The sequence below is a fragment of the Nicotiana attenuata genome, chromosome 11 (genome assembly GCF_001879085.1).
Source record: "Nicotiana attenuata strain UT chromosome 11, NIATTr2, whole genome shotgun sequence".
In the NCBI taxonomy this organism is placed as follows: domain Eukaryota; kingdom Viridiplantae; phylum Streptophyta; class Magnoliopsida; order Solanales; family Solanaceae; genus Nicotiana; species Nicotiana attenuata.
The window spans coordinates 2160137-2178337 of NC_031999.1; the positions used below are offsets into that span (position 1 = coordinate 2160137).

Sequence of the window (18201 nt, forward strand, 5' to 3'; positions counted from 1 at the left end):
ATTCAGTGCCATGAAAAAATTAAATATATGAATGTATTATAATATAAAAATAAAGTGGTATAAAGTTAGTTAATTATAAATAAAATACCTAGGTGAAAATATATTATATAATATATAATATATAAGGTATTACATAAATGAGAGGATTTACAATATTAAGGGCATAACAGACTTTTCAGGTGAAATTTTATAAGATATTATTAAAGTGATTATTGTGATAACTATATCATAGTAAAATGATTTTTGCGTAACAAAAGAAAAAAAATGACTTTTATGCAATAAACACAAAATTGAATAATCTTTAATTAACAAATAAAAAAAAACTTTTGAGTAATGAACCCAAAGCTAAATGACTACCCATTAAATTTTACTCCATGACATCTAACATATGCATAGAAAATGTAGTAGTAGTCAGTAACTTATTTTTATACTATCGATGTAATAATATATTATTACTCGATTGTTCAGGTCTATCATGTTTGGTTTTCTTTTAAAAAGTTACTCATTATTGTATGTCAATTTAATCTTTCTTTTACGTCCAGAGATCAATTTAACATGATATAATAAAAAAAATGTATACATGGACATAGAAATGAAGCTTATTATATAATGTTATGGGCTGCCTTGGCAGATCATGTTCTCTTCCAATATCCTGTAGAGGCAAGCAGTCATGGAAACTCTGCGCCTCTGCTTCCACAATCTCTTATCCTTCTATCTCTCCGTCTTCGCCGCCGTTCTCCGTTTGATTCTCTCCCCTTTACCCTCCATCAAACGCTTCCCTATCTTCGTCCCTTTCATCGACGCTTACATTTCCCTTTTATTCCGCTTCTCCAATCTCTCCCCATGCACCCTCGATTTAGACGAGCACACCACTATCCACTTCTGGGCCCCTAATCATCGCCATTTCAATAAGCCTAATCTCGTCTTGATCCACGGTTACGGCGGCGACGCTAAGTGGCAATTCATGTACCAAGTCAAATCCTTAGCTCAATCGTTCAATTTATATATTCCGGACCTTCTCTTCTTCGGGAAATCGTATACGACCCGACCCGAACGAACCGAGGAATTTCAAGCGAAATGCGTAGTGGAAGGGTTAAAAGGACTGGGAGTGAAAAAGTGTTCAATGTTTTCTATTAGCTACGGTGGATTTGTGGGGTATAAAATGGCGGAGATGTATCCGGAAATGGTGGAGAAAGTGGTGATACTGAGTAGTGGAGTTGGATGCACGAAAGAACAGAAGGAGGAGCAATTGAAAAGGATAGGAAGAGATCCGGTGGAATTGCTAATACCAGCAAAACCGGAGGATTTGCATGCGCTGGTGAACATGTCAATTTACAAGTATAACCCTTTTAAGTGGGCCCCTGATGCTTTTCTCCAGGAATTCATCGATGTGAGTTGCTCCTTGTTGTTCAATAGTACAGCTAATCTCTTCCTTTTAAATTTTAAGTAACACTATTTCTTTTTAGTTTGTTGTATAAAAAATAATACTCCTACTTCATTTGTTTCAATTTATATGTGTTAATTTGACTGAGCAGCGTTTAAGAAAATAGGGAAGACTTTTAGTTCTTGCAATTTTAAATATGCCATGTCAAAAGTTAGAGTTAAAGAGTTAGTACCAAATATAGAAAGAAATATTCTTTTTTTAAGGAGTAATATTTTTAAAATTTAAAAATTGATTTTAAACTTTTCATTGTACTTTTAATGTTATGATATTATAGTCATACAAAACGTCATGCTATATTTGAATTTATAAATTTCAAAAGTTTAATTTTGTTTAAATTTCGAGTACAATTACATAGGTTCACATCAAGTGAAAAAAGGAGAACGAAAAAGGAGGGAACAGTATATTAGTCCAGCACTACACTTTTAATTGCCGAAAATGTGATGCAAAACGAATTCCGTGCATCATTCCAGTAATTGGTTTAGCAGTTTAGGTACCAAATTTTTGGTAATGAAAGTGTCGTTCTGGTATTTTGTTCCTACATGCAATTAGTTATTTTAAAAGCACTATAGGTGAGCATGTCAAATCGATTTCAAATTTATTTCATAAATCTAAAATCCGTCAAATCTACTGGAATACCTGAGTAGTTTCTTTTTTCTTTTTTCTTTTCCTTCATTTTTGTCCTTACTTTTTTTTTGGGTCCAAATTTGGGGGCCCCATTTCTTTTAGAAATAATATGTTTATAGGTATTTAAAATTATAATATCTAGTACTTAAGTAGAGTTTTTCTATAATAGTTGTCTCAAAGAAAATACATTTTTCAAAATTATAATTGATAAAATCCTACCTAAGATCAACAATGTCTCAAGAAAGACTAAATATGTTAGTTATACTATCAATTGAAAAGGAATTATTAGAGAAAATCAATATTAAAAAATTATTAACGACTTTGCATCTCAAAAAGCTAGAAAAATAGACTTCAAATAAAAATATATATTATCACATTCTTTTAAAGATTTAGGCCTCACATTAAAACTTTGGCTTTAGGCCACACATTTACTTGAGCTGCCCCTGCGCCCAAGCCCTAGCAGTAGTGCAATGCAAGGGCGACATGTGAAGGCCCAGGTAGCAAGCTACCTTGATGAACCCCTCCTAATTCTTACACGGATGAGACTGATCACACCTGATTAGTGAGAAATTCTGCCCCCTCCCAAAAAAAAAAAAAAAAAAAAATTAAGTTAAAATCGTGTCGGCCGATGGCATATTAGATACTCCTATTAAACTGGTAAGATCAATGTAACATATTAGCCATTAGAGGGCAGAAGGTTAATTGGGCACTAAAAAGTTGCCAATCCAAATGGAACTTGTTGGATTTTTCTGCACCAATATGAGTCATCGTTCAAGTCTTCAAGATTGCTGAGACCTAAAAAGTTTTTTTTTTTTCTTAAAAAGGTAATGTGCAGAAGTTACCTGAAGGAGAAGCAAGAGCTAGTGTACCACTTGTTGTCCGATCATACAGATTGCATATTGCCCATCTTAACTCAGGTCAAATTCCTCCTAGGACAAAATAGCAAAACTTTCTTGGTTGTTCAATCATTCTATTGACTGTTTACATAACCAGAAACAACTTTGTTGATTTGGTGTGTATAGGAAACGATGCTTATTTGGGGTGATAAAGACAGAGTTTTCCCTCTTATGTTCGGCCAACAATTGCAAAGGTACTTTGCTCTCGACTTTACTTCATGACCTTAAGTTTAAAGTGGACACCTAGACTGTTAATACTGAATTCATATATCTTAACTTGCAGACATCTTGGGCCTAGAGCGAAACTGGAAATAATCAAGAACACAGGACATGCAGCGAACATCGAATCTCCTGATTCAGTCAATGCTTTGATTAAAGCATTTATCTTGCAGCGTAACCAAGAAGAGGAGCATGTCAAGTTCACATGATACTTTCATCAAAGCATGGACATAAATGGTTGCATCTAGTTGACACAAAGGAATTAATCCTGTCAATGTCGATGTTACTAAGCTTATTTATCTGTTATTGCCTCCCTGTTTGTAAATTATTAACTGTTAATGGGACTTTCAAGTATGAAAAACTCTCGTACAAGTTATTAGACGAGATAAATAGCTTCAACCTTAAAGCATTCAGCTTAATCAGGATTAGTTTACACAATGTTAAACTATCCACATTGAACGAGCACATACGTCTAATCAATTTCTAGGGAAATACTAGATGATTTTTGACTTGTTGCCTCTGCAAATACACTAATCAGAATATTGTCTAACATGGTAGGCAGATACACGAGGAACTACACTTTTGATTACTTGACAGTTCATACATTCCTGAAACTAAAATTGAGTTACTCTACAATTGATTGGAATTTCAAATTCTCATTTGCATTGAGAATCTATCTTCCATAATGAACAGAATGAAATAGGCTGCCCTTTCCACCATAGATCAACACAGCCATCTCTCTCTTCCACTCTCATCTCCCAATTGCTATCATACTTCCTCAACAACGCCCGAGCCCCGTCAATGGCATCCTCTCCAAACGCTTCCTTCACAAATCCAACACTCCTCATTCTTTCACACCATTTCTCCTTCCTTTCATTCATTTCTCCCACGTTCGTCAGCGCCTTTGCTGCTTCTCCTTCCATCATCCTCCTTTCTTCGCTCTCACGTCCTTTGTACGCTACACTTGTGGAGTCCAAAAACCTCCATAAGTACTCTACTCGCCTTGAAAAGCTCGTCGCAAAGTCCCCGCAACTATTGCAGCTACACTCAATGTTATTCTCGCTGAGAACTACTCCTTTCGGCTCCAAATTCTTCAATATTCTCAACAACTCTGTCCTTTCATCGGGGTTACTGTGATGCAAATTGTGGAGTCTAAACTGAGCACATATGACTAAGGTTTCATCATCCGAGGAAGATTTTATGACTTGAGAGTTAAGATTCTGAAGAGGGAAATTGTCCAGTCTGTTGATCTGTAGATTAATGTTAATAGCCTTAGCAAAAGCTAGCAGTTGCGATGAAAAATTGTAACCAGCTGGGCCGATCACAAATGGGGTGCCTCTGAATTCTCCATTCTCAGTGGTGGGCGTAATAACCGTTAGTCGAACTAACGGTGGTGGCCCACCTGATCGTCGAGTCAGCTCTTCAAGAAGAGTTGGCCACTGAACGCCGTGAGAGACTCCAATATCAAGGATGTGAAGCTTCTTTAGCTTATCCTGTTCACCGATAATTTGAAGAACGGATAAGTTTGCAATTTTATTCGGGATTCGAAACCAGGGATTAATATCATTGAAATTGATCAACGAGTCCCTGAAGAATTTATGATTTGCATAAGTAGCGAAATTAGTAACACCAACAGATGAAGAGGATGAGCCAGGGGAAGAGAGATGATGTGTCAGCGCATGGAGTCCATGAGCCGCGAGCCTATGGTTCGCGTCGCATGTGAACGACGCGAGCTCATGGAGAACGTACAACAGATGTTGCACGCGGTTCATGTTACCAACAGTAATAGCTGCAGCACAAGGGTTGAGCAAATGCTCTGCCCATCTTCCTTCTTTATTGTTACCGTTATTCGTTGTAGATTTGTTTGTTACTCTCTTGTGTCCTGTTGATTTCTTGATTTCATCGGCTTCATTCATCTGACGGTTCTGATTCTTCCTTGACACCTTTGGATTATGATCAGAGCCTGATGTTTTCCTCTTCTTGGACAGATCCAACGGCTGTGGATGATCCAGAATGATGGGCTCGGGAGGAATTGTGCTAGTTGCTGTATTGACCGGGGAGCTATAGTCGAATGATGTACAAATATCGTTGTCGATGATATCGTGATTAACGATATGTTTATCTTGATTTGGAGGAATCCACCATGAGTCTCCATAGAAATTTAAATCCTCGGGGTAATTAAAAGGTTCGTCGAGGAAGGATGGAACATCGGATAAAGTATCTAGCCAGTCTGAGATGGGGTCGGAATTGGAATTAGGCTCAGGCACGTCAATGGTCATTGTATCAAAAAACCAGGAAGAAGGATGATAGGAGAGACTATTTTGGTGTTTGATCATTGACTAATGCAAATAGAGAAGAGTTTATGATGTGAATATGTTATGTGTTTTTATTAAACACTCAGTTGCTAAAAGAAATGAGACAAAAGGTTTTTTTCTAGCGAAAAGAGACAGAACTGGGCATATTTAAGGGACATACTTGCTGTTATTTTGGAAGTTATGCTGTTGTATTCAGATATTATTTTTAAAGCTGGTTATCTTGTCTCTGATTCGTGCTGTTCTTTGACTTATTTTCTGGCGTGTCACGATTGTTAAAGAGTGCAATGAACAACACAATTGGAGACACTAAATTAGTATTCGGGCCAAATAACCCTGGTATTATGAGAAAAGTTTTAAATATAATCCTTTGTTATACTTTGGGTCCAATGTCAGTGCCACGTAGGATTGGCAAGCCATGTGTCATCCCACCACCACCTTCACCGACTCATTAAATATCAGTGTCACGTAGGATTGGATGTTCACTTTGGACAAACTTAACGGAAAAAGTGTATATTTGGACTCAAAGTATAACGAGTGGTACATTTAAACCTTTTCTGGTAGTACAAGGATGTATTTGGCCCTTTTCCGATTATTATTTATCTTAAGTTTGTGGGATGGTGACAGGTTTTGGGTTAGAAATTTCAGGGGACGGCAAACTCTTCATCATCCTGATTAAATTAGTTTTGTTTTTGTTTGATTATGCCTTCGCCAGGACATTGGGTTAAGCACTTTTTGGCATTTTTTTCAAATCCAAAAATTGACCTCGAAACAACTTTCAATACTTGTCTTTTTTCAAGAAAATAATTATTTTTACGCGCTGATCTGAAACATCCTATTTGTTGGACAAAGATCGACTAATAATACTATCATCAATACCATGAATAAACTCTCTTACAAGTTCTGTACAAATAGACGAAAGTTGTCTTTTGGACAACCTGTGTTGCCAAAGATCGACTAATGATCCTATCATTAACTTACATGTTGACTCAATGTTTGCTTAAAGTTCAATCCAAAGGGTAACATCCCAAAGTTATGATGCTAATTTTAGTCTTTGAAGGTTATCAAAAATATTCTTTGAATTATAAATTTACTTGGTGAATTCACTGCGTCAATAATCTTTTTTCAACAATTAAGTAATCTTTTTTCAACAATTAAGGTGCGGAATGTGCACCTCTTTTATATGTAACCTTATGTAGAGTTTAATGTTGCAGAAAATGTTAAGATAACCAACGAATGATGCTTAGTCTATTCAAACAATGAATCAAAGATTGTGGGGCAACTGTTAGAATTGAGAAATCAAAGCTAATCTCAAGCTGCCATTGTTATGACAGTTGAGCTCAAACGAAGAAGAAGAGAGAACAGTAGAGACTTCTAGAAGAATAATATTTTGGAAAAGAAAAATTAATTTTATTCTTCAGTGTATATCCCATATATACATGTAAGAGAAAGGAAAATCATAATGACAACTACTATTGGCTAATTACAAGAATACCTTTACTTATCTACTCAACTTGTAACTGACTATGAATATAACTATACAACTATATATATAAATACAACTGATGCTCTCAATACCCCCTCAAGTTGGAGGTGAGGAACTCACTGCCAACTTGTTGAGAACAGAGGTATGCTTGATGCTTGTCAAGGCCTTGGTAAGAATGTCTGCTAGCTGAACATCTGTGGAGATGTGATGTAGGGTGATGAGGCCATCATACAACTTGTCGCGAACAAAATGACAATCTACCTCTATATGCTTGGTTCGTTCATGAAACACTGGGTTTCTTGCCATGTGAACTGCAGCTTGACTATCACAGAAGACTGGTATAGGATGTGGGCAAGGTACTGTCAACTCTTCTAGCAAGCGTTTGAGCTAGACTAGTTCTCCAACCACCTTCCTAATTGATCTGTATTCTGCTTCTGCGGAAGAAAGTGAGACTGTTTCCTGCTTCTTGGATTTCCAGCTAATGGGACTCTCCCCCAGTAAGACAAGATATCCACTCACTGATCGTATAGAATCAGGGCATGCAGTCCAGTCTGAATCACAATAGGCTTTTACAGTACAATCTGGATAGTTGGAGAGGAAAATGCCCAAGGATGGATCATTCTTAAGATACCTCAAGACATGGAAAGCAGCCTTAAGGTGTGGCTCTCTAGGTGTTTGCATGAACTGGCTTAAGTGTTGTACACTATAAGCAATATCAAGTCTTGTATTGGTAAGGAAATTGAGCTTCCCAACTAATTTTCTGTAATAAGTAGGGTCTGCCAGTAAGGTTCCCTCTTCTGCCTTCAACTTGAGAGTACAATCTAGAGGAGAAAAGACTGTGGTGTATTGACTGTCATATTCTTTCAATAAATCTGCAGTGAATTTCCTTTGTGAAATGAGAACCCCATTGTTTTTGTAGAACACCTCCCGTCCCAGGAAGTAGTGCAATTTCCCCAGATCCTTGATTTTGAACTGATCATGGAGGAAAGACTTCAGTGCCTTAATTTCTTCTACATCTGTGCCTGTAAGAATCACATCATCGACATAAACAGCCACAAATACAATTGAAAACCCATTCTTTTTATAGAACAAGGAATAATCATTTTCTGAATGTCTGAAACCCCTGGTACATAATGCTGTAGTTAGCTTGTCATACCATTGCCTGCTTGCCTGCTTCAGTCCATATAAGGACTTGTTCAACTTGCAAACCAGGCCAGGAACCTCAATCTGCAGTCCCTGTGGTGCCTCCATGTACACTTCTTCATGTAAATCTCCATGTAGAAATGCGTTGTTTACATCCAATTGAAACAAATCCCAGCCTCTTTTAACTGCTATACTAATCAAGGTCATAACAGTTGTCATCTTGACAACTGGAGAGAATGTTTCATTATAATCTATACCTGCTTGTTGTGTGTATCCTTTTACTACAAGTCTTGCTTTAAATCTCTCAACAGTCCCATCTACTTTGTGTTTGATTTTATACACCCATTTGCATCCTATGGCCTTCTTACCTGCAGGCAGTGTCACTAGGTCCCATGTATGGTAGCATATAAAGCCTCAAACTCTTGTGTCATGGCAGCTTGCCATGCAGGGTTTAAGGCTGCCTCCTCATAAGAAGTTGGTTCAGAATCATGTGAAATATTTCTCATCATATGCTGACTATTGTTATTTAAGGCAGTAAAGCAAATATGTTGATGGTTTAAAGGGGTAAAATTTAGTAAGGCAGTGTGTGAGGTATTATTCTTTAGATTTGGAAGAGAGTACACATATTCATTTAAGTAACTTGGTGTTTTGACTATTCTGGATGGTCTTGTATCACTTCTGGTGTTTAGAGTATTGGTGGAATGGTGGTTTGAAGTGTCTGAAGTGCTGGGTGAAGTCTCAGAAGAATTCATATCAACAGGTGGAGAGTTACCTTGATCTAAAGGTGAGGAAATATTTTGATCATTTGGCGAGAAAGTATTAGTGACAGAACTTGGTGCAATCCTACTTGGTGGCTGACTATTACCCAAAATATCATCTTTATGACCCTCACATGTATGATCAGAGTGAAAAGATGGCAAGAGACAAGGAAAAGAAGTGTGATTGGGAGACACTATAAAAGGGAAAACATGCTCATGGAATTGTACATCCCTGGAAATGTGTATTCTCTTAGTGGCTAAATTCAGCACCTTGTAACCTTTTGTGCCAAAGGGGTAACCCACAAAGACATGGGGCTCAGTTCTAGGTTCAAATTTGTCTTTATGAGTTTTGAGGACAGTGGGGTAACACAAGCATCCAAAGCTTTTAAGGTGTGAATACTTGGGTTTCTTCTTGTAAAGCATTTCAAAGGGTGATTTGTTATTTAGGATTGTAGAGGGTATTCTATTAATCAAGTATGTGGCTGTAAGGATGCATTCACCCCAATATTTGATGGGTAATTTGGATTGGTATAATAGGGCTCTTGCAGTTTCTAGCAAATATCTGTGTTTCCTTTCCACCACACCATTCTGTTGAGGTGTGTATGGGTAGGTTTTCTGGTGTATAATGCCTTTGGAATTGAAGAATGATGAGGTTTCATTGTTGACAAATTCCATTCCATTACCAGACCTCATGGACTTAATGGAAGAACTGAACTAGTTTTTTATCATGTATACAAAATTTTTCAGCACTTGAAGAGTGTTGCTCTTACAGCTTAGAAGATATGTCCATGTGGACCTACTGAAGTCATCAACTATTGTAAGAAAATATTTGTAATTATCATAGGTCACTGTGTGGTATGGTCCCCAGAGATCTATGTGTAAGAGGTCAAAAACCTTTGTGGAAGAAGTAGTTTTCTGAGGGAATGGCAATCTTATTTGTCTGGCCATAGGGCAAATTGAACACAAGAATGGTTGTTTGGGTGCAAAGTTTACAGGTATGGAGGATATTCCCCTCATTTTCACAAAAGGCACATGGCCTAATCTATTATGCCACAAGTAATCAACACATTTTCCATAAGATGAAAAATTGGAAAAGGATGCAGAAGCATTGGTAGAACAAGAAGATGTACAAGACCCTTTCTTATTGCTTGAAGATGAAACATTTACAGATGATGATGGTGAAAGGGGATCAGCAGGATATGTTCCTAAATGGTCATTATTTACAGTGAGTAATGTGTGTGATTGTACATTGTTTGAATTTCCACCAGAAACAGAATTTGAAATGAGAGGAGTAGAGACAGTAGTAGAACCAAGGAACTGACATCTGAGCAGAGGAAGTACAGACCATTCCTTGTCCTACCATAGGTTGCCAATTCTGACCTTAAATCATTTTAAGCCATGAGAACTTTGCATTAATGTGCTTAAAAAGTATTATCTCATTACCCTTTATCATAACAAATATAATGAACTCTGAAGCTTATTTTTAAGACAGTGAAATCAAAATTCATTTTCAAATCACACAACAAGCAATAGGAATGAACTTGAACTAATCAATATGAAAAGCAGAAACCAAATCAACAACTATATCATTTGAAAGAGATGTATTTTTAATCAAAATAATCCAAAACCTTCCAAACTCTGTATGATACAAGGAACTAAATTACATAGGAAATCAAATATGTTGACAATAACATGTCATCGATCTCCAAACAATTATCCTAAATTCTAAGGGACAAAATTTAATCTTTAAAGGCAAAGTGTATTGTCGATACTAAATCAACGTATAATATTGGACATAAACCATATAATAGGTCATGTGTGAAGGGGGCAATTAAATTATNTTCACTGTGCCCTCCTGAAACCATCTCTTCTATCCCTCCATGCACATTTGCAGCAAATGCTACATTTTTCCCTTTAGTGAATTTAAAATCCTGGGGGAATCCGTGCAATTTGTAGCATTTGTCTCTAGTGTGTCCTTGCTTCTTGCAGTAATCACAAAATAGGCGTGCCCTGTTTGATGGATAATTGCCTCTATATGAGTTGTTCCCTATGTTATTTCTCTGCTGAGCATAGTTGGTCCTAAAGCCTGGATTTGCAGGTCCATTGACATTCATTGAGGCAGACTCTATCATCAGATGATTGTTTGGTCTAACTTCCCTTTGCTTTTCTTCTTGGATTAAAATAGAAAAGGCTTGTGCAATCCCGGGCAACGGGTTCATCATCAAAATGCTCCCTCTCACGACTGTATAAACCTCGTTCAATCCCATTAAAAACCTAATTAACCTCCTGTCCTGTTCTGCCTTCTGCATACTTGCCTTGGCACCACAAGTACATTGGCATTTGCATTGAGTATGCACATTTAGAGTGTTTAATTCTTCCCAAATCTTCTTCATTTTCGTATAGTATCCTGTAATGTCTAGGGTTCCCTGACTTAGGTCATTGATTTCCCTTTCAAGCTGGTACAATTTTGCTCCATTCGTCTGATCGTACCTATCCTCCAGTTCCTGCCATAGTTCTTTCGCATCGACTACATATTGCAAACTGTCCGCTAGATCCTTTGAGAGTGAGTTGAGAATCCACGACGTTACCATATCGTCGCACCTCTCCCACTGTTCAAACGTCGGATGGTTGGAATCTGGCTTCTTACACTTTCCATTGATAAAGCCGACCTTATTCTTCACTGAGAGAGCTCTGAGGACGCCTCTTCTCCAAGATCTATAGCCAGTTCCGTCAAATACTACCGACACCAGTGTCGACCCGGCACTTTCTGAAGAATGCATGTACAAAGGATTGGTTGAGTCTAACGTATCCCTGTTTGCATTTGGTAAATCAGTTGAATTCGAAGAATCACCATCTACCGCCATGATATAGGTTGAGATAATTCACAATCTGTGAAATGTGGGTGAAAAATTAAGGTTTCGCGATCCCCGATCTGTGAGTGCTAATCGAGCAGAAATTAATGACAAAAATGATAAACTTGAACGAGAATTGAGCTGTACGTGAGCCTGGGCTCTGATACCATGTTAGAATTGAGAGATCAAAGCTAATCTCAAGCTGTCATTGTTATGGCAGTTGAGCTCAAACGAAGAAGAAGAGAGAACAGTAGAGACTTCTAGAAGAAGAATATTTTGGAAAAGGAAAACTAATTTTATTCTTCAGTGTATATCCCATATATACATGTAAGAGAAAGGAAAATCATAATGACAACTACTATTGGCTAATTACAAGAATACCCTTACTTATCTACTCAACTTGTAACTGACTATGAATATAACTATACAACTATATATATAAATACAACTGATGCTCTCAATAGCAACAACTTGGACATAAACAGAAATAAAAATCTAAACCCTGTAAATTGTCTATTGAAAGGAGCTTAATCTAAAGATGTTACTCCCTCGTAGTAGGATTTTGGGGTAAAAACTTATCCACAACTCCACAATAAGAGTTTATATCAAATGAATAAAATTAATGACTTGTGTTTGCACGTAAACTTCTGTCAGAATATATGTTTTTATGGACTACCTTAGACTTTAGGGATTTGCATTATGTGAACATCCTGAATCGAGTGGAAATTTAGGAAGATGCAGATTAGGGTTCTGTGGAATATTCGAGAAGAAGAAGAAAAGAGACAATGTTTTATGGCTGAAAAGCTAATTAGGCATTGAGCCCTTTTCTATTTATATGTGGTCCGTTTACATACAAGTCTCATTTACAAAAGGAGCCAAAACTAATCAAATTACAACTTTGGCTATGTACAAAATAAAATAATGGCCAGTGGCCGGCCCAAATACTAAGTGTTCCTTATTGGGCCTGAGGCCAAATAGTCAGATAGCCCAACACCCCCCCTTCAAGTTGGACGGGGAGAACACCTTGAACTTGGACAAGAATGAGTGATGGAGCACACCAGTAAGAGGCTTGGTGAAGATGTCTGCAAGTTGATTAGAGGTGGAAACATGAAACAACTGAATCAAGCCATCCGCTAACTTCTTTCTGACAAAATAACAATCCACCTCGATGTGTTTGGTTCACTCATGAAACATCGGATTTCTAGCAATGTGAATTGCAGCCTGGTTGTCACAAAAAATAGAAACAGGATAAGGAACAAGAACAGAAAGGTCAGGAAACAGCCTTGTGAGCCAAGTTAGTTCAGCCACCACTTTGCTGAGTGCCCTATTCAGCCTCAGCTGAGGAGAGGGAAACAACAGGTTGTTTCTTAGATTTCCATGCTACCAAGCAATCACCTAGAAAAACATAAAACTCACAGACAGACTTGCAAATATCAGGGCATGCTGCCCAATCACTATCAGAATAAGCTGTGAAAGTACAATCACGAGAGTTAGAATAGAATAGCCCAACATCAATGGTACCCTTCAAGAACCTCAACATGTGAAAAGCAGCAGTCATATGAGGCAATCTGGGAGCTTGTAAAAACTGACTTAAATGTTGTACACCAAAACATAAATCAGGTCTAGTATGAGTCAAGAAGAGAAGCTTGCCAATTAGACTCATGTACCTTTCAGGATGGGCAAACAACTCACCAGAATCAGCCTTCAACTTGGAATTTAAATCCAAAGGAGAAACAACAGAAGACAGCTCCAAACAGTTATACTCTTTAAGTAAATCCAAAACAAATTTTCTCTGATTTAAGAATACACCATCAGGTGAAGTACTAACCTCAATCCCCAAGAAATAGTGTAAGAGACCCAAATCTTTTTTCTTAAACTCATTATCCAAAAACTTCTTAAGAGTAGAAATTTCAACAAGATTGTTCACTGTCAAGATTATATTATCTACATATACAACAAGAATGACAATATCACAAGAAGACCCTTTGACAAATAGAGAGTAAACATTCAAGGAATGAGTGTACCCTCTTGACCATAAAGCTTGGGATAACTTTGCATACCATTGTTTGGAAGCTTGCCTCAAGCCATAGAGGGATTTCTTTAGCTTGCAAACTAAGGGGGAAGATGAGGAAGAAGAGGAAATGGAAAGACCTTGAGGGAGATTCATGTAAACCTCCTCATGTAGATCACCATGAAGGAAAGCATTATTCACATAAAGCTGAAACATAGACCAACCATGCTTGACAGCAACAACTACAAGACATTTAACAGTGGACAATTTCATAACAGGTGAAAAAGTTTCAGTGAAATCCACTCCTTCCACCTGTGTATCACCCCTAATCACAAGCATTGCATTATATTTCTCTACACTACCATCAGCTCTATACTTGATTTTAGATACCCATTTACACCCTATAGGTTTCTTCCCAGCAGGTAGTTTGTGATGATCCAAAGGGTCATCTTATGTTTTAGAACTCGATGCCATGTACCGAGGTCTTCAAAACCTTATTTTGTTCCTCCTCAGTTTGCGTGCGCAGTCCGGGCGTGTATCTAGAAAGCTTTTATGTGAAAAATTGATGAAATAATAATTTTTGGCCCAAAAAGTTAATTTTTGTTGATTTCGATCGATGTTTTGGGTAAACGGACCCAGACCCATATTCTGATAGTCCCGCTGGGTCCGTACTAAAATATGGGACCCGAGCATATGCCCGGAATCGAATTCTGAGGTCCCTAGCCCGAGAAATGAATTTCTGATGAAAATTGTAAGACTGAAATTATAAAGATTTTAAGAATCTGATTAATATTTGATCTCGTTGATATTGGGTCCGTATTTTGGTTCCGGAGCCCAGTATAGGTTCGTTAAGATATTTATACCTTATATGTGAAATTTGGTGAGAAACGGAACTGATTTGACGCGATTCGGACCTTTGGTTGAGAAAATAGAAGTTTTGAAACTTTCTTGAAAATTTCACGCAATTTTGGTGCTAAATTTGTAGTTCTAGGTGTTATTTTGAAGATTTGATCGCGTGAGCAAGTTTGTATGATGTTTTTAGACTTATGTACATGTTTGGTTTAGAGCCCCGAGGGCTCGGGTGAGTTTTGGATAGGCTACGGGATGCTTTAGACTTAGAAAATCTAGTATTGTGTTGCAGCAGCTTTTCTGATATACCCTTCTTCGCGTTCGCGTAGGTAGCATTGTGAACGCGAAAGGTAAAATGGGGCAGGGGAATTTCCACTCAGCGAATGCGAAGGACTGGTCGCGAATGCGGAGCAGCGGGAGGCTTTACCCTTCGCGAATGCAACCTGTCTATCGCTAACACGAAGAATATGGGACCTGGAGAGGGGGTCATGCTCTTCTACGCGAACGCGATCACCGAGTCGCGAACGCGAAGGCCAGGGGGAGAGTTTCCTAACGCGAATACATAGATAGGCTCGCAAACGCATACATAGGTTCGCGAACGCGAAGGCCTTAGGTCGGTGTGCATCGCGATCGCGACAGTGCATCGCGATCGCAACAGGTCTCTTGCGAACGCGATGAAGAGCTGTCCAGTGTTTTAAAAACAGACTTCAAAATAGGAATTGTTCAACATTTCATATCTTCTTTACTAGAGCTCGACCTAGGGCGATTCTTTAAGGATGATTTCAACACCAAATCATAGGTTTGTGTTCTTTAACTCACTTCTTTCAATTTCCATCAACACCCATTAAATTTCTAGCCCTAAATCTTGTTCTTTCATGGTAAAATTAGGGATTTCTGGAAGAATTGGGGGTTTTTATAAATTGGGGATTTAGACCTCCATTTGGGGTCAGATTCCGGAACTAATTACATATTTGGGCTCGGGGGTGAATTGGTGAATGGGTTTTTATCCGAACCTCGAGTTTTGACAAAGCGGGTCCGGGGTCGGTTATTGACTTTTTGGGGGAAATGTTGGGAAACTTATAATTATGCATTGAAATTGATTTCTTTAGCACTAATTGATGTTATTAAGTTAATTATGACTAGATACGAGTGGATTGGTGGTGGAATCTAGAGGAAATGCGGTAATTGAGCGTTGAGTTGGCCGTTGGATTGAGGTAAGTGTTGTGTCTAACTTTGACTTGAGGGATTAGGAATCCCCGACTTAATTGCTATATGAAAATCTATGTGTGTGGCGTATAGGCGAGGTGACGAGTACCTATGCGCCGCCACATTATCTGTTTAGCCTGTTTCTTTCTCTGTTCCTAATATATTGTCTTCGTGTCTTAACTGCTAAATGCTTATTGGTGCTTCCATGTTTTATTGTTTCTTGTTAGATGTTGTTTTCTTTATTGAAGGTATTAATTATTCTGTAGTTTCATTGTATAACATTATTGGTTTAAGTTGGTATATTTTGGTTGGTCTCGCTATGTAGTATTAGTTGGGTGAAGTTTCATAATTGTATAGCCTTTTGTTTGCTTTGGTTTGAGGCTTAAATATTGTGGAGGGTTTTGAGCCAAATTGTGAAATTTCTATTCTTATTGTGTGATTGGTACTGATATGGTGGGATCGGGTTGCACGCCGCAACAGGAGTAATAAGGGTGATATATTGAGGATGAATAAGGGTGAAATGTGATTGTCTGGTGGCATCAGGTTGTGCGCCGCAACAGGAGGAATAAGGGTAATATATTGAGGAGTAATAAGGGTGGACTGTTATTGTATGGTGGGATCGGGTTGCACGCCGCAACAGGAGGAATAAAGGTGGATTGATAGGGAATAATAAGGGTGAATGTTCATATTGCTACTGTTTATATGGTGGGATTGGGATGCGCGCCGCAATAGTTTATTGTTTATGCATCCTTCTTCTGTTGTGAATTTATTCCGTAATTTTCTATCTCACCTAAGGATTGGTTATAGCTGAGTACTGACAAGATATTTGAGTTCCGTATCTATTTTTGCTTCAATTAACTGTTTCAATTTGTCCTGTATTCCCTTTTTGCTTTATTATATACCGTATGCAGGTTATATTGTAAATGCCCCGTCGTAGCCTCGTTACTATCTCGTCGATGTTAGGCTCGGCACTTACTAGTACATGGTGTCGGTTGTACTGATACTGCACTCTGCAGTTTCTGTGCTGATTTTGGAGCTGGTTATGGCTGATCGAGAGGTTAGTTGTAGACATTTCATCTAGGAGACCCAAGGTAGTCCTGCTAGCGTTCGCTGGCCCTGGCGTCCCCTCCTATGTTCTACATTCCTGTTTTCTTTTCTTTCGAAACATATGTAATTTCTTTCAGACTAATGTTTGTAGATATTCATAGTTTCTTCGTGGATTGTGACAACAGTTTCTGGGTGGTAACAATTTCGGTATTGTTAATAGTATACAAATAACCGGTTAATTATGTACCTCCGTATTTATTTCAACTTGATTTAGCTTTGTTAATTTTAATCAATAAAATGAAAGGAAAAAGGTGAATAAAACTCTAACGTTGGCTTGCTTAGCGAGTGCGATGTTAAGCGCCATCACGGTCCCGATGGTGGGAATTTCGGGTCATGATAAGTTGGTATCAAAGCATTAGGTGCCTAGGTCTTACAATTCACGGACAAGCTTAGTAGAGTTTGAGAGATCGGTTCGGAGACGTCTGTGCTTATCCCCAGAGGCTACAGAGTTTAGGAACAATTTCACTTCTATTCTTCTCTATCGTGCGATTTGACCTCTCAATGCTAATTGAACTCTCTATTCTTGTTCCTTTGCAGATGGCGAGAACACGTACCGCTTCATCAGCTGATCAGCAGCCCGAGCCCCCAGTGGCAGCTCCTACGAGGGGCAGAGGACGGGGCCGAGGGCGCGCCAGAGGCCGAGGCAGGGGCAGGCCTTAGCCTAGAGCTCGAGCAGCAGCACCAGCAGCGGAGTCTCAGGTAGAGTTTGATGAGGAGGCTCCGGCCCAGACCGTTCCAACATGGCCAGCTCAGGTTCCAAAGGGGTTCATCGCTACCCCGGTACTTCAGGATTCTTTAGTCCGTCTAGTGGGCCTTATGGAGAGTGCTACTCAGGCCGGCACATTCCCTGTAGCACCAGCCATCTCTCGGGCTGGGGGAGGAGCACAAACTCCCGCTACTCACACTTCGGAGCAGATGGCTCTCCAGTTTCAGACTCCAGCAGCTCAGCCAGTTGGGGTAGTTCCACCGGGTGTTGCAGCACAGACCGACGATGGATCAGCTATGTCTTCTGAGGCTTTGTATAGATTGGATAGGTTTACCAAGCTTTTTACCACTACCTATGGCGGTACATCTTCAGAGGATCCCAGAATAATTTGGACAGTTGTCACGAGTTATTACGGAACATGGGGATAATGGAGACCAATGGGGTCGACTTCGCTACCTTTCATTTGTCAAGTTCCGCCAAGAAATGGTGGATGGATTTTTGTTTGGATAGACCAGCTGGGTCGCCAGCTCTTACTTGGGACCAGTTCTCTCAGCTATTTCTGGGGAAGTATCTTTCTATTATTTAGAG

General features: G+C 38.7%; 3 protein-coding genes across 3 annotated transcripts; 1 reads left to right on the plus strand and 2 right to left on the minus strand.

The window, feature by feature from the left end:
* On the plus strand, positions 543 to 3564 carry LOC109234030 (2-hydroxy-6-oxononadienedioate/2-hydroxy-6-oxononatrienedioate hydrolase-like). The gene is made up of 4 exons (XM_019399849.1): positions 543 to 1390; positions 2893 to 2985; positions 3091 to 3158; positions 3248 to 3564. Exons 1-4 carry the CDS (start codon positions 671 to 673, stop codon positions 3390 to 3392), a joined length of 1026 nt encoding a protein of 341 aa, XP_019255394.1. The 5' UTR covers positions 543 to 670; the 3' UTR covers positions 3393 to 3564.
* Positions 3661 to 5644, minus strand: LOC109234029 (nodulation-signaling pathway 1 protein-like). Its single transcript, XM_019399848.1, has one exon. It carries the CDS (start codon positions 5517 to 5519, stop codon positions 3840 to 3842), a length of 1680 nt encoding a protein of 559 aa, XP_019255393.1. The 5' UTR covers positions 5520 to 5644; the 3' UTR covers positions 3661 to 3839.
* LOC109234653 (uncharacterized mitochondrial protein AtMg00810-like) lies at positions 13059 to 14084 on the minus strand. Its single transcript, XM_019400722.1, has one exon. The coding sequence runs from the start codon at positions 14082 to 14084 to the stop codon at positions 13059 to 13061; it is 1026 nt and encodes a 341-aa protein (XP_019256267.1).

Bases quoted from the DNA above. Each gene is read 5' to 3' on its own strand.
- LOC109234030 (XM_019399849.1), top strand. From the start codon at position 671: ATGGAAACTCTGCGCCTCTGCTTCCACAATCTCTTATCCTTCTATCTC. The intron at 1,391-2,892 runs GTGAGTTGCTCC...TTTCTTAAAAAG, and splicing joins TTCTCCAGGAATTCATCGAT to GTAATGTGCAGAAGTTACCT. The intron at 3,159-3,247 runs GTACTTTGCTCT...CTTAACTTGCAG, and splicing joins TTCGGCCAACAATTGCAAAG to ACATCTTGGGCCTAGAGCGA.
- LOC109234029 (XM_019399848.1), bottom strand. From the start codon at position 5,519: ATGATCAAACACCAAAATAGTCTCTCCTATCATCCTTCTTCCTGGTTT.
- LOC109234653 (XM_019400722.1), bottom strand. From the start codon at position 14,084: ATGCTTGTGATTAGGGGTGATACACAGGTGGAAGGAGTGGATTTCACT.